Consider the following 13,488-nt stretch of genomic DNA (forward strand, 5'->3'; position numbering starts at 1 on the left):
AGACCATGCTGGATGGAGGTGGCTGGTTTGGATTCTCGGTCCGGTCTAGAAATTTTTCGGATTGGAAAATTTCACGACTTCCGTGGGCACACAATTATACTAATGCAAAAATGGTACATGCATCGCAAGCTCTCAATTAATAGCTGTGGAAGTCCATCTAGAACACTAAGTTGAGAGCAAGCAGTAAGCTAATAGGCGATAAGCAATAACCTTGGAATTCGAAGAAGCTTAATTTTCCCGGAAAATTTTAGTTTTCCGAATTTTCTCGGACATCACGTAAATGAGAATTCAAAACTCACGAACCAAGCAGTGTAGAAAAAGCGGAAGAGTTTCAAACAATGTTTGGAATCGTGGATAAAGTAACTGTTACTTGAAAACTGTGACTTAAGTAACCGACTTGTAAAAAGTTACCTGCTACCAGCCATGCAACCGGGATCACACCCGTCACAACCCGGAATTCATGATTTCTCAAATCCACTTCCAAATCATTCCCACCTGGTTGACGGCAGAACAACACTTTGATTTATTTCGCGAGTCTTAACCCTAACCCTATAATTAAAGGTTCAAAAAAACACTACCTATCATAACACAAACACCTATAAATAGGTGTCAACGTTCGCCTCTCCCTACTTACGACGGCTGCTTCACTTCGACGACGTCGTCGTCGTCATCCTCCTGCTGTTCGTATATTTGAATATACGCCTCCGTCAGCGTGATCATCTGCGGCAGAATACTGGTCACATGCAAATCCTGCATCTCGTACCACTGGTTGGTACTTTTCTGCAGAATGTGACACCGATAGGTACCGGCATTGGGTTCGCCGTCGTGCACGATGTTGGCCACCAGATTGTACTTGGTGTGCTTGTGCAGCTGCTTGTTTTCCTCCGTTAGGATGTCACCGAAATCGATGTTTCTGTAAAAGCAGGACAAGTTCAAATACCACTGGTTGATTCCAATGCTGATTCCAATACTCACTTGACCGGAAAGTTTACAATCGTCGGATTCTTTTCCAGGAAAAAAGTATTCTTCGTAAACCGCTTGATGTACAAAATGACGAACTTCGGCAATCTAGTGATTTCGAATCGCTTCAGGAAATTTTCCTTGTACGTCTTGTATTCCTTCTCCGACACTGAGTTGAACTTCGCCAGCAGTTGGTACAGATTGACCTGGGGAATGATGTTCTCCCTGAATTCGTCGATGAACAACGGCGTGGCCGGTAGATCGCAAGTAAGGTACAGAAAAGACGACGTCTCAACCTTCTCCTGATACTCATCCGTCGCCAGCAACAGCTGCTTCTGGACATCGTCCAGCTCTGTCGGCGGCAGCTTCCTTGTATAGATCTTCATTTCACCCTGAAATGTTCGATAGACTACCGACGAGTTGGGCTGTTTATTGCCGCGCAGTTGTTTATGCAAGATATGCAAAAACCACGAAAGGAACTCAATCGGATCTCCCTGTTCCGTGATCTGGAACTTTTTGTTACTCCACAGTACCACCGCCTGTAGCATTTCGTGCGGTGAAACATGGGACTTGAAATTTCGAGGATTCCAAAACTTTCGCAATAACTCGCCGAATCGCTGAACCAACATGAATGCCGTATCACCCGGCGGTCGCTTGATATTGGCATAATTCTTCTCTATCAGGAAGAAATCCCGAATCGGTTTCACATGGGACAGCGATTGCAAAATAACATTACAATAATCATTCGCCTTAATATTGTTCATTCCGACTATTCCCGGTGAATACAGCGTTCCATCTACTGTTCGCGACATCTTCTGGTCCTCCTTATCCAAATTCCGAATGTCCCTCATTGTAAACACCGGATTGAGCACATACTTGATATCGTCCAGCGAGGAATCGATAATCTCGTAATTGTCCGGCAAGCAGTAGAACTTCAAAGTCGACAAATTCAGAAACACATGATGCGACTCGGCCACTGAATGCGTGTAAGCGTGCGTATTCGTGCCTCTGCCTTGGAAATACTTTCCGCACACCAAACAGGCGTAGACGTTGATCCGGGTCAGCGAAACGGAGCACAGCTTTTCAAAATCAAAATCCAGCAGATGTCGATTGATTGTGTCCAGATAGGGGCACAGCTTCGATCGATTGAGAAGCGCCGGATCCGAGAGAAGACCTTTCGGTTTGCGGTCCTTGACATCGTCTTCGTCGCCGTCGGGTTTGATAGCCTCCAGTTTCGGTTTCTTAACCGACGAAACCTTCGCTGCTGGTGGGAAGATAATTTTTGAGGTTAAAGATGTTGGAACACGACTAAATGAAGCAACTTTACCTGAATTTAGCTTTCGTTTTTTATCGTCAGACATTTTCCGAAAGAAACCAACACGATAATGTGCGAAAGTAATTTAATTTAATAAGTTAGAAAGGCGGAAAAACTTCTGGACTCACTACAAAAGTACAAAATGTAAATGCACTGCCGAAAATGTTTACAAACGTAGCAAACTTGACGTTTCGATGGTTTTGATTTTGCGCAGGGGTGCCAGATATCTTTAGAAAAATTCTTTAACGAAATCGAAAAAATCTCGCGTCACTTTTCAAATAGACCAATGTAACATATCCACCATTTTGGGATAATAGAAGTTCGACAGATTTGTATTTTAACTTTTTAGAAACAATACATTTTGCAATACTATTTTTAATGTAATCAGTGAATAATAACGTTTAAAATTCAGTAGAAATGGTAAAATCACAATTTTGATTTGAATTTCAAGCTACAATATAGCAAAAGCCACGTTTTGATTGGTCAAGTTGTACATCGGACATGTTACATTGGACGATTTTTCTCAATGACATAATCAATTAGTGTTACATTGGACGATTTGTTCTACATGATACTAGATCCAGATCCCCTTTCACAGATGTCATAGTAGAGTACCTAACTTTAGATTGGCCCCGCCTTTAGAAAATGAGCACCAATCAAGTTACGCAGTCCGAATAACCGAAGTAACAAACATGTACCCATCATTTCAAACTGTACATTGGACAATTTTTGACCTATGATTATCTTAAATAAATGAAAGTAAATTTGGATGAATGTTTTTGAATCACATACAATAATAGAAGCTCGGATAGAAGAGCAATAGTTTGTATCACTTAACTCGATTTGTTTACATTTGTTACATTGGTCTATTTGAAAAGTGACGCGAGAAATGTCTTCACGCTCCTTTACATTGACAGGATCTCACGAACACTAAGGCTCTGAACCATTTGGTGGATTATTTTAACTTTTGGTTAAAATTTGACAGATGGCAAGTTATCGATTAACCCTGCTATCCGAGCATGGTTATTTCTGACAGACAAGAAGTTAAATTTTGACAACCGTGGCTCGAAAACCGGTTGATTGACAGCACAGGGATTTTCGAACATAGAAAATAACTGTCGAAATGTCATTTTTAACCACGAGTTAAATTTAACTCGGCAACTGGTTCACAGCCTAAACTAATAACATAATTTTACACACACTAGCGTATACTGTCATGCGCACGGTAAGAATCAAACATCCATTTATGAGTAAAAGTGAAGCCATTGTCAATAAAAGTGGCACCACTAATTAATGAGTAATTCACTATGCCAATTAAGTAGTAACTGTTAGCTACTGTTAGCAGAAATTCATTGTTGTTAAAATAATTTGCTCATTAATGAGTAAAACCACCTTTATCAAAAATGGGTTAACTTTTACTTTACTGTTTTCGTTTTGTAGTTTATTTTTACTTTAGAATGACAGTTCTTACAGCAAACAAAAAATTCTCACAGCTAACAAAAAAATTCATCTCACTAACACATGCAAATCGCACCAATACGAACCCGGCTGGGGAGGACTATGGAATTTTACACATACTGAGAATCAAGCTTGAATGTCTGTCTGCGGTGATTCCCTGAAGAGTCCATAAATGGCCATCATGTTGATTGTTGGCTAACATAACTCATCACTTCAAAGTTTTCCAGAGAGCAAATTGTTGAAACAAAGCTGATGAAACTGGAACTCTTTGTTAGCAGCACTGCAGCAAACGTATGGAGTTCCAGTTTCGTTGTTGCATGTTTTGTGAGAGTCGATATTTTTGTTCTCTTGAAATTTCGAGGTGATGATGTAATCAATCATACATGAGGTTTCCATCGTTTCCACAGCGATTCACCTTAAAATAGAAAGTAAACATATTCACTTGTTTACTCCAAAATCTTCAATTTACATAGGGAAAATGGATGTTATGTCGGCATAAATGCCTCTAATTTGGGCCCACACATAAATTCAGCAATCGACTAAATTTTCAATAGCGTCCAAAAATATCTATTTGTACCGTCCCAATGACGCGTTCATCTAGATAAAATTGATTAATCTAGATAGAGCTGGAATTAGGGCGAAACAGCTTTTGTAAACAAAGACTTCTCTCGACGATCTCTAGAAAGCCAAGGCTTACTTACTCAAATCAACGTCTCCATCTGGTAAGGGAAGACTTCCGCTTCCCGTTGGTTATGTTGTTTGCGTGGGCGTGCCTTGAGTTTCGAGAAATCATCGAGAGAAGTCATTGTTTACAAAAGCTGTTACGCCCTAATTCCAGCTCTATCAAGAAATAGCAGATTTTTATTGATGGGCCCAATCTTAGATCCATAGGCCAACATTAGAGTCATTTCCCCTATGTATTCAAATGTTTCCACAAATCATGAAAATTTCATTAAATGTCTTCCCGCATAAGCGCGAACCATAAATTGACCTTACCGATAATGGTTATAAATTGTTTATAATCCCTGCTAAACTTCAACTGAAATGGTTATGGAACTTTACATGAACGTTTAATGATAAAGTTTTAACCTTAAGTATTATAGTTTTTTGGAAGTGGACCTTACAAATAATGGGTTGTTAAGAACCATTACCATTCAAAATTCTTGTTTTCTCCATACATTTTCGGAAAAAAACTATACTAAAACCTTTTAACTTATGGTTTGAGAACATTAATGGTAATGGTTATGGTAACCAGTAAGGTCCATGAATGGTTTTGTAACATCGATCAACTTTATGTGGAATATATCGCGAATTGGTTGCCTGTAAATTACTGATTACCAATTCACGATATATTTCACGTAAAGTTGAGCGATAATACAAAACCATTGATGGACCTTACTGACTACCATAACCATAACCATTAATGTTCTCAAACCATAAGTAAAAACGTTCTAATATAGTTCTCTTTCCGAAAATGTATGGAGAAAACAAGAATTTTGAATGGTAATGGTTCTTAACAACCCATTATTTGTAAGGTCCACTTCCAAAAAACTATAATACTTAAGGTTAAAACTTTATCATTAAACGTTCATGTAAAGTTCCATAACCATTTCAGTTGAAGTTTAGCAGGGATTATAAACAATTTATAACCATTATCGGTAAGGTCATGTGATGGTTCGCGTTTATGCGGGTTCTCAAGAGGTCCGCGGAAAATACACAGAATTTCAAATGTCTTCAAAATGAAGCTCTGTCTTCAAATCTGGCATCCCTGATTTGCGTCACATTGTGCCCTTCAGAAATAAAAGATACAGATTACGAGGAAAGTTGCTGAAGGGCGCATTTGCAATCTGATGGCAAGGTTGCAAATACTCATTTCAGCTAAAATAATGTTTTTCGGAATAATAAAACCAAAAGATGGTATGATGACATGCTTTACTTGTAACTTACAAGAAGAGGTTACAAAGTATGCGTTTGAAACATAAAACTTGTAAATTTTGCTTTCTATGAGTCACAATCAGCGATTTGCTGATCGCTGAGTGAGTGAGTGAGTGAGTGAGTGAGTTTGTGAAAAATCGCTGATTGTGACTCTCATGAAGTGAAATAAACAGGTTTAATATGTCAAACACATTCTTTGCAACCTCTTCTTGTATCTTACAAATTCAAAATATGATCATAGCATCTAATTATTTCATATTTAAAAAAAAACATTGGTTTAGCTGAAATGAGTATTTACAACCTTGTCTGATGGTCACCCTAATTATGTTTTTGTTTATAAATTCTCTAACAACATTTCAAAAGGGCTAAAATGCTGATCGATTTCTCGCATTTTAAAGCTTTTGGTCGTCGAATTCTCGCAAATTAAAACTTGCACATGCAAACTAACAACACCATCACGTAGAATTTTGTTTTCTTTATCATTTGGTATGATTAGTTTTCTAGAAAGAGAGCTTTAATTAGCGAGAAATCGGTGGTTGATGTAATTGTTTTCAAAAGTAATTTCGCCCTAATATAATGTTGGCGTCAAATTTGCGTCAGAGATTTTCAAGCGAAAGTGTTTACCAACATAAATTTAGTTTTCTGCATTATTACAGGTTTTTATTTTTCAAAGCAACAGCAAAATGGGTCGATGCCGGATGTGTCGAAAGGCTTGCGAAGCGAATGCTCTTTTCAAAAATCGGTTCTTTCGGGAAAAATTCCAGGACATTATTTGTATGTGGGTAAGTACCTACCCTGCGGAAGTGGAAATTTGAATGGATTATTGTTAAGTATTTCCACACATTCCATTCATGTTTAGGTAGATGCTGAAAATGATCCAACCCAGTGCGACGTATGCAAAGAATGTGAGACCGATACTCTGGAATTTTACTCCTACAAGCAGCGAAGTCGACAAATACTTCGTGGAAATAAAAATCCAGTTCCATTTCTTGGCAATGACGATCCAGCAGCTTCAGGAGAAGATGACCAGGCCGAGCCTGATGCCCTTCTGTCGCTGCTGGATGACTGCGATGAGACTGTGGAGTTTTCCGTGGAAACATTGGAACAGTTGAGTTCTGGTGTGCAAAAGTCCGGGGCTACGAATCGCAAGAAAAGCTCTGAACTTAGAGATCCGTGGAAGACTAGCAGACTGCGCGGGCTCCCAACTCCGGAAGATCGGTTAGCAGAGAAACTGAGACCGAAACGGCCAATTCGGCGTAAAACGGAAGCCGAAAAAGCGATGGATCCCGTGGAATACCGGAAGTCCTATTTCAAGAAGGCGATGGAAAAGTACAAGCAGACTTGCGAGCTCTGTGGCAAACGAATGCCAGCAAATCGAATAGAAGGTCACATGAATGGTCACAAAGGATTGTCGCCGTTCGCGTGTGAAGTTTGTGGACAAAGTTTCAACTGTAAGCTCAATCTGCGGAATCACATCAACCGCTTACACGTCACCGGCAAGGAGGTTTCCTGTACCGAATGTGGGAAAATTGCAACCTGCCCCGGTACTCTTAGGCAACACATGCGTGCGGTGCACTTGGAGAGAAAGTTCCAATGCAGTTTGTGTGGATTGAAGATTCTCAGCCAGTAGGTATTTTATTTTTAGTCGGAGGAAATTGATAATTAACATGTTTTTTTTTTATTGCGACAGACATTCTTTGCAACGCCACATGAACATTCACACCCAAACGCGGGACTACATTTGTTCGCACTGTGGCAAGGCGTTCTACTGCAAGAGTGTGCTGAAGATTCACTTGCGAACGCATTCCGGCGAGACGCCATACACTTGCAACATTTGCCCGAAGGGATTTGTCCATCGGCGGATCTACGTGATGCACATGCAGAAGCTGCACCCGGAGGAACCGTTGATGAAGCTGGACGGTGCCAAGGCGCTGAAGGAGACGCTGATGAAGAAGTACTCGATGGCGTGAAATGTGAGATAATAGGGGCTTGCAGCTTTATTGAAATGAATTAAACACTTACCATCCTACACCGGAAATAGTTTTCATGTAGCTTCCATTGGAAACGCACAAGATTTTCATTCATAATCAAAATTAATGGAATGTACGTAGGGTGGGACAAAATTCAAATTCCAATTCCAGGGCTGTTACAATAGGCGCGGATTTCGCGGATTTGAATTTTCAATCGCGGAAACATTAAATGATGTCGCGAAAATCGCGAAGGGGCTGATGTGCTGTCACAAAAATTGTGGAATTCATTGTAATCTTTTCGTCCCGGATTATTTTGCTGTCATCAATTTTGTTGTTCATTTGGCTCTCAATTTTTTACCGGTTCAAACCTGCAAATAATCGAGAAAAAATGATCTCAATTCCATAAGTCACTTCGGATTTACACCGAAATTCCCTGAGGTCTGTCCAATGTGAGACATTTTCCTTTTTTCCAATATGAACATAGCATTTTTCGTTGTCAAATCATAAACGAATCGTATATATGCGAGCAATTGCTATGTATACTGGATATTATAGGTTCTCCAAATCGTCCTTGATTTCAGTTGGTTTGTTCTGCTATATGAACCAAGACTCCAATAATGTCTGTAGTATCGAAATATATCCAAACAGATTCAAAGTGTCTATGTGGATTGTACCCGACCTATTGCTAAGTATACAAGATGTTATAGGTTCTGAAATCATTCTGGAGATCAGATTATTTTTCTACTAGATCACCCAAGACTAATTCAATATCTGTAGTATCGAAATATGTCCAAACAAATTTGCAGTGTCTATGTGGATCATGCCAACCTATTTCCGTGGATGTCAAATGTTCTAGGATTTCCAAATCGATAATTCGATACTACAGATATTATCCTAGTCTTTGTTGATCTAGTTAAAAAAATCATCTGAACTGCAGGACGATTTGGAGAACCTAGATCATCTGGTGTACGTGGAAATAATTAAACATTATCCATATAGACACTATGAATCTGTTTGGATATATTTCGATACTACAGACTTTATCCCAGTCATGGTTGATCTAGTAGAATAAATCATCTGAACTCCAGAACGATTTGGAGAACTTAAAACATCTGGTATACATGACAATAGTTCATGCATGATCCACATATATACTTTGAATCTGATTGGACATTTTTCGATACTACACACATTACTGCAGTCTTTGTTGATCTAGTAGAACAAATCAACTGATTTTCCTTTCCTTTATTTAACGTCGGTCTCCGCAATCTAGTGCCAATCACCGACGGACATCGATTGCCATCCATTGACGGCAATCGAATGTGCAGGAAGGTAGCTTCCACATCTGCGTAGGATATCGCACCCATTCAACACACATGGGCCGGGACCAACGGCTTTACTTCCCTTCCGAAGGAAGACGTCACCATAGATGTTTATGCCTCAGAAAAATCCCAACGACCTCGGCTGGGATTGAACCCAGACCCATCGGGGTGTTAGAAAGCAGTCACGCTTACTTACGGCGCCGGCTAAATCAACTGATGTCCTGGACGATTTGGAAAACCTATAATTTCCGGTACCACCGCTCATCACTTTAATGTGAGCTTTAATGTGTGTACAGCAAAAAATATCATATGTATCAATCAATGAAATTCATCACTCAAAAAATTCCACACGTTTGATTGAAGTGTTTAAACACTTGGTTTTTTAAATACACAATCACATTTACTTTAAGTGTATTTCACCTTGGTTCAATGTGTTATACACGTTAATTTCTAGTGTTTCAAACTTTGAAATGTTGAAAATCTTTCACTATCTAAAGGGTGATACGGTCAAAATTTGGTCAAGGGAAAACGCGTGTAAATCGGTGAAATCGTTTATTTAAAAAATCAAATTAAATTTCTTTTTCAAGTTCAATTAGTATAAAATTCAGGAAAAATATTCAGTTAGGCTTCCGCTTTTCCAAATCCGAATTGCCGGGCCTTACGCTTGACCCCTGCCATCAGATTTTGTACAGCCACCTTGTCCACCTTCTTCGCCGCAGAAAGCCAGTTTGCCTTGAACTGCTGCTCGCCCTTAGCAGTTTTTTTGGTCTTCTTTAGGTTCCGCTTGACAATAGCCCAGTATTTCTCAATTGGGCGGAGCTCTGGCGTGTTGGGAGGGTTCTTGTCCTTGGAAACCACCTGCACGTTGTTGGCGGCGTACCACTCCATGGCCTTTTTACCGTAATGGCAAGATGCCAAATCCGGCCAAAACAGTACGGAACAACCGTGTTTCTTCAGGAAAGGCAGCAGACGTTTATTCAAACACTCTTTCACGTAAATTTCTTGGTTGACAGTCCCGGAAGCTATGAAAATGCTGCTTTTCAAGCCACAGGTACAGATGGCTTGCCAAACCAGATATTTCTTTGCGAACTTTGACAGTTTCATGTGCTTGAAAACATCTGCTACCTTTCCCCTTCCTTTTGCGGTATAAAACTCCTGTCCCGGAAGCTGCTTGTAGTCGGCTTTGACGTAGGTTTCGTCGTCCATTACCACGCAGTCAAACTTCGTCAGCATCGTCGTGTACAGCCTCCGGGATCGCGCTTTGGCCGTAGTATTTTGTTTATCATCGCGATTTGGAGTCACTACCTTCTTGTAAGTCGATAGTCCGGCTCGTTTTTTGGCTCGTTGCACGGTTGTAGACGATACACCCAGCTTATTTGCGGCATCTCGGAGAGAGAGGTTAGGGTTTCGCTTGAAACTACCGGCAACTCTCTTTGTCGTCTCAGCGGCTTCCGGTTTTCGATTTCCCCCCAATCCAGACTTCCTGGCTGTCGACAAACGTTCCCCAAACACTTTAATTACATTTGTAACGGTTGATTTGGCAACTTTTAGCGATTTTGCCAACTTTGCGTGCGAGTAGCTCGGATTTTCGCGATGCGCGAGCAAAATTTTGATACGCTGCTCTTCTTGCTTGGACGGCATTTTGACAACTGAAGAGTGAATTCCAAAATCAAAATAGAAGCAACATTCTACACACACACACCTTCAAAATGAGGGGTGTTCAGGTTTTTTAAATGCAAAATTGAAAGAAATACGTCAAGTTGATATTGACCAAATTTTGACCGTATCACCCTTTATTCAAGTGTATTGCACATTGAATCACACTACTGTTCAAAACAGATGGATCTAAAGTGTTTTGCATTTCAATACGATGTGAATTGCTTGCTCAGAAAGGTAAACATCGAAAACAAGAGTTGTGACTTTATTCTATCAACCCGCCTCATATATGAGAACAACCGTGGCACAGTGAGATCGAACAAAAACTCCGGCAGCAGCACAAACCCAACAGTCCATGATCGAATCCCAAATCAGACCCATTAAAAAGATATGTGAAAGCTCTGGCTTCTGGCAGTTTTGCAGTTGCAGTTTGGTGGCACGAGTCCTGGAGTTTAACATTTTTTCCTTAACATTTGATACTTTTTGCGATAACCATTTTGACGACACACAAAAACAAACTGGCAAGAGGCAAAAATGTCATGACATTTCTAAACTGTTTTCTGCCAGCGACAGAACATTTTCGCACAAAGAAGCAGACAAGACCGGTGGCGCGCGCGACATAAATTTATGTCGTGTAGAATTTTGCTGATTTCTGGCTAATTACAGCATTTATTTGATGTTTATTGCATGGAATTAAAAGATAAGAATGAACACTGACCACTCATAAGCATTGATGTTAAAATTATGCGTAAATAAGGGAGTTGGTAATTTACTGTCACACGCAAGCCTGCAGCTAAAATTTCATTACAATAAACTGTTTGGAAAAATCAGGCTGCGAGATTTTATTTATTCTCTTTCTCCGCTGTTCGCTTGGAATGTAGTTATAAACGGCCGCCCGTGTGCTGGCTGTTTTGCTTCGCTCTGGACGATGGTTTTTCAAAAAATGTACTGTTGCCACCTCTGACCGTGGCACAGTGAGATCGAACGAAGACTCCAGCAGCAGCACACCCCAACAGTCCATGATCGAACCCCAAATCAGACCCATGCATTAAAAATATATGTGAAAGCTCTGGCCTCTGGAAGTTTTGTTTATGTATTTTTCGATTCATTTTAGAGTCGGTAAAGTAGAAGTCGATAAAGTAGAATATTGAACTATGATGTGCAAACTATTGATATAACCATATGAGGCACATAGAATCCAAGTGTTTCACAATTCAAATCCATAGTGTTCGCCCATGATTCATAGCATTAGAGTCACACATGAAATGGATGTGTTTCACAATAAGCGCAAAATTAAGTGTGAGACACATGATGATGACGTGTAGAATTTTTTGAGTGTAAAGTATTGAACATCAATAACTGCACTCAAAAAATTCCACACGTTTGATCGAAGTGTTTAAACACTTGATTTTTTTTTTTTGAATGCACAATCACATTTACTTTAAGCCTTTAAGTATATTTCACCTTGTTTCAATGTTTTATACACGTTAATTTATAGTGTTTCAAACTTTGAAATGTTGAAAAATTTGCACAACATTGAATCACACTCCTGTTTAAAACAGATGGATTTAAAGTGTGTTGCATTTCAATGCGATGTGAATTGCTTGCTAAGAAAGGTAAACATCGAAAACAAGACTTGTGACTTTATCCTATCAACCCGCCTCATATATAAGAACAACCGTGGCACAGTGAGATCGAACAAAAACTCCGGCAGCAGCACAAACCCAACAGTCCATGATCGAATCCCAAATCAGACCCATTAAAAAGATATGTGAAAGCTCTGGCTTCTGGCAGTTTTGTTTATATATTTGTCGATTCATTTTTAGAGTCGGTAAAGTAGAAGTCGATAAAGTAGAATATTGAACTATGATGTGCAAATCTATTGATATCACCAAATGATGCATATCTAGATAAACATTTCAAAAGGTCCTATCTGCATTGATCGATTCTCTCCATCGACTTTCTCTTCCGTTAATAACTCAGCTGCAAAACCTTTCGCTATTGTATTTGAAGTTTTGGATGCTAGATAAGAATCTCCTTTATCAAACTATGCTGTAAAATTAGCGCGAAATCTGTTTCCATAGCAGTGGTTATCAGAAGAGAAAGTCGATGAAGAGAATCGATCAAAGCAGATAGGACCATTTGAAATGTTCATCGAGATATAGAATCCAAGTGTGTCACAATTCAAATCCATAGTGTTCAGGCATGATTCATAACATCAGATTCACACATGAAATGGATGTGTTTCACACTAAGCGCAAAATTAAGTGTGAGACACATGATGATGACGTGTGGAATTTTTTGAGTGTGGTAAAAGGGGTAAAAGTTGATATAATATTACAGTCTGCAACATTATTTTTTCTCGAATTCTGTGTTAATCGTGCAGCGTAATATTAGGAACGGAATGACTAATGTGCAGCACTCTCGATGTAATATTCAACAACTTTTTTTTCTGTATTCGTCATATGTGGTATGTGTGTCCAGTGGGATGCCTTTGACTACTTATCATTTTCATCTACTACCTAGACGTGAAAAAGAACTGGCATCACTGATAAGTTCGAAATTTGCTGGCTTGCTCAATGCTTCAGTTGCGCCACCATGACAAATGCAAGCACATTCCCAACTAAAACATAACTTGCGATGAATGTGATTGTGAGAGTTATGCCTGTTTGTCTGTGCTTCTAGTCTTAGAGTTATTGTCGCGCTTATGTTAAATTCTCATTTGGTGACGGTCGAAACGCGCCGCTCATAAGCGCGATGCAAATGCAACTCCGCCCATAAGGATTATACACAGGTATGTAACTTAGATAGTATTTTATGGCAGCGGCTTGAGGAGCGAATCCTGGCTAAAGAGCCGCCGTGTGTTAAATCA

At 39.6% G+C, this 13,488-nt stretch overlaps 2 protein-coding genes across 3 annotated transcripts; one reads left to right on the forward strand and one right to left on the reverse strand.

Annotated features, from left to right (window-relative positions):
• Nucleotides 1-560: 560 nt before the first annotated feature.
• On the reverse strand, nucleotides 561-2,404 carry Usp39 (ubiquitin specific protease 39). 2 transcript variants are annotated; one of them, XM_065223895.1, is made up of 3 exons: nucleotides 2,288-2,404; nucleotides 976-2,221; nucleotides 561-913 (listed from the first exon to the last, which is right to left on the reverse strand). In XM_065223895.1, exons 1-3 carry the CDS (start codon nucleotides 2,319-2,321, stop codon nucleotides 631-633), a joined length of 1,563 nt encoding a protein of 520 aa, XP_065079967.1. In that variant the 5' UTR covers nucleotides 2,322-2,404; the 3' UTR covers nucleotides 561-630. The 2 variants fall into 2 exon arrangements, with proteins under 2 accessions (XP_065079967.1, XP_065079966.1); XM_065223894.1 differs by having other exon boundaries at nucleotides 976-2,224.
• A 3,876-nt stretch (nucleotides 2,405-6,280) lies between these two features.
• On the forward strand, nucleotides 6,281-7,678 carry LOC135702855 (oocyte zinc finger protein XlCOF6-like). The gene is made up of 3 exons (XM_065223896.1): nucleotides 6,281-6,450; nucleotides 6,528-7,294; nucleotides 7,359-7,678. Exons 1-3 carry the CDS (start codon nucleotides 6,352-6,354, stop codon nucleotides 7,636-7,638), a joined length of 1,146 nt encoding a protein of 381 aa, XP_065079968.1. The 5' UTR covers nucleotides 6,281-6,351; the 3' UTR covers nucleotides 7,639-7,678.
• Nucleotides 7,679-13,488: the final 5,810 nt, after the last annotated feature.

This window comes from Ochlerotatus camptorhynchus, unplaced genomic scaffold (genome assembly GCF_037179485.1).
Source record: "Ochlerotatus camptorhynchus isolate MF236.1 unplaced genomic scaffold, CSIRO-AGI_Acam_v1.1 ptg000202l, whole genome shotgun sequence".
Classification (NCBI taxonomy): domain Eukaryota; kingdom Metazoa; phylum Arthropoda; class Insecta; order Diptera; family Culicidae; genus Ochlerotatus; species Ochlerotatus camptorhynchus.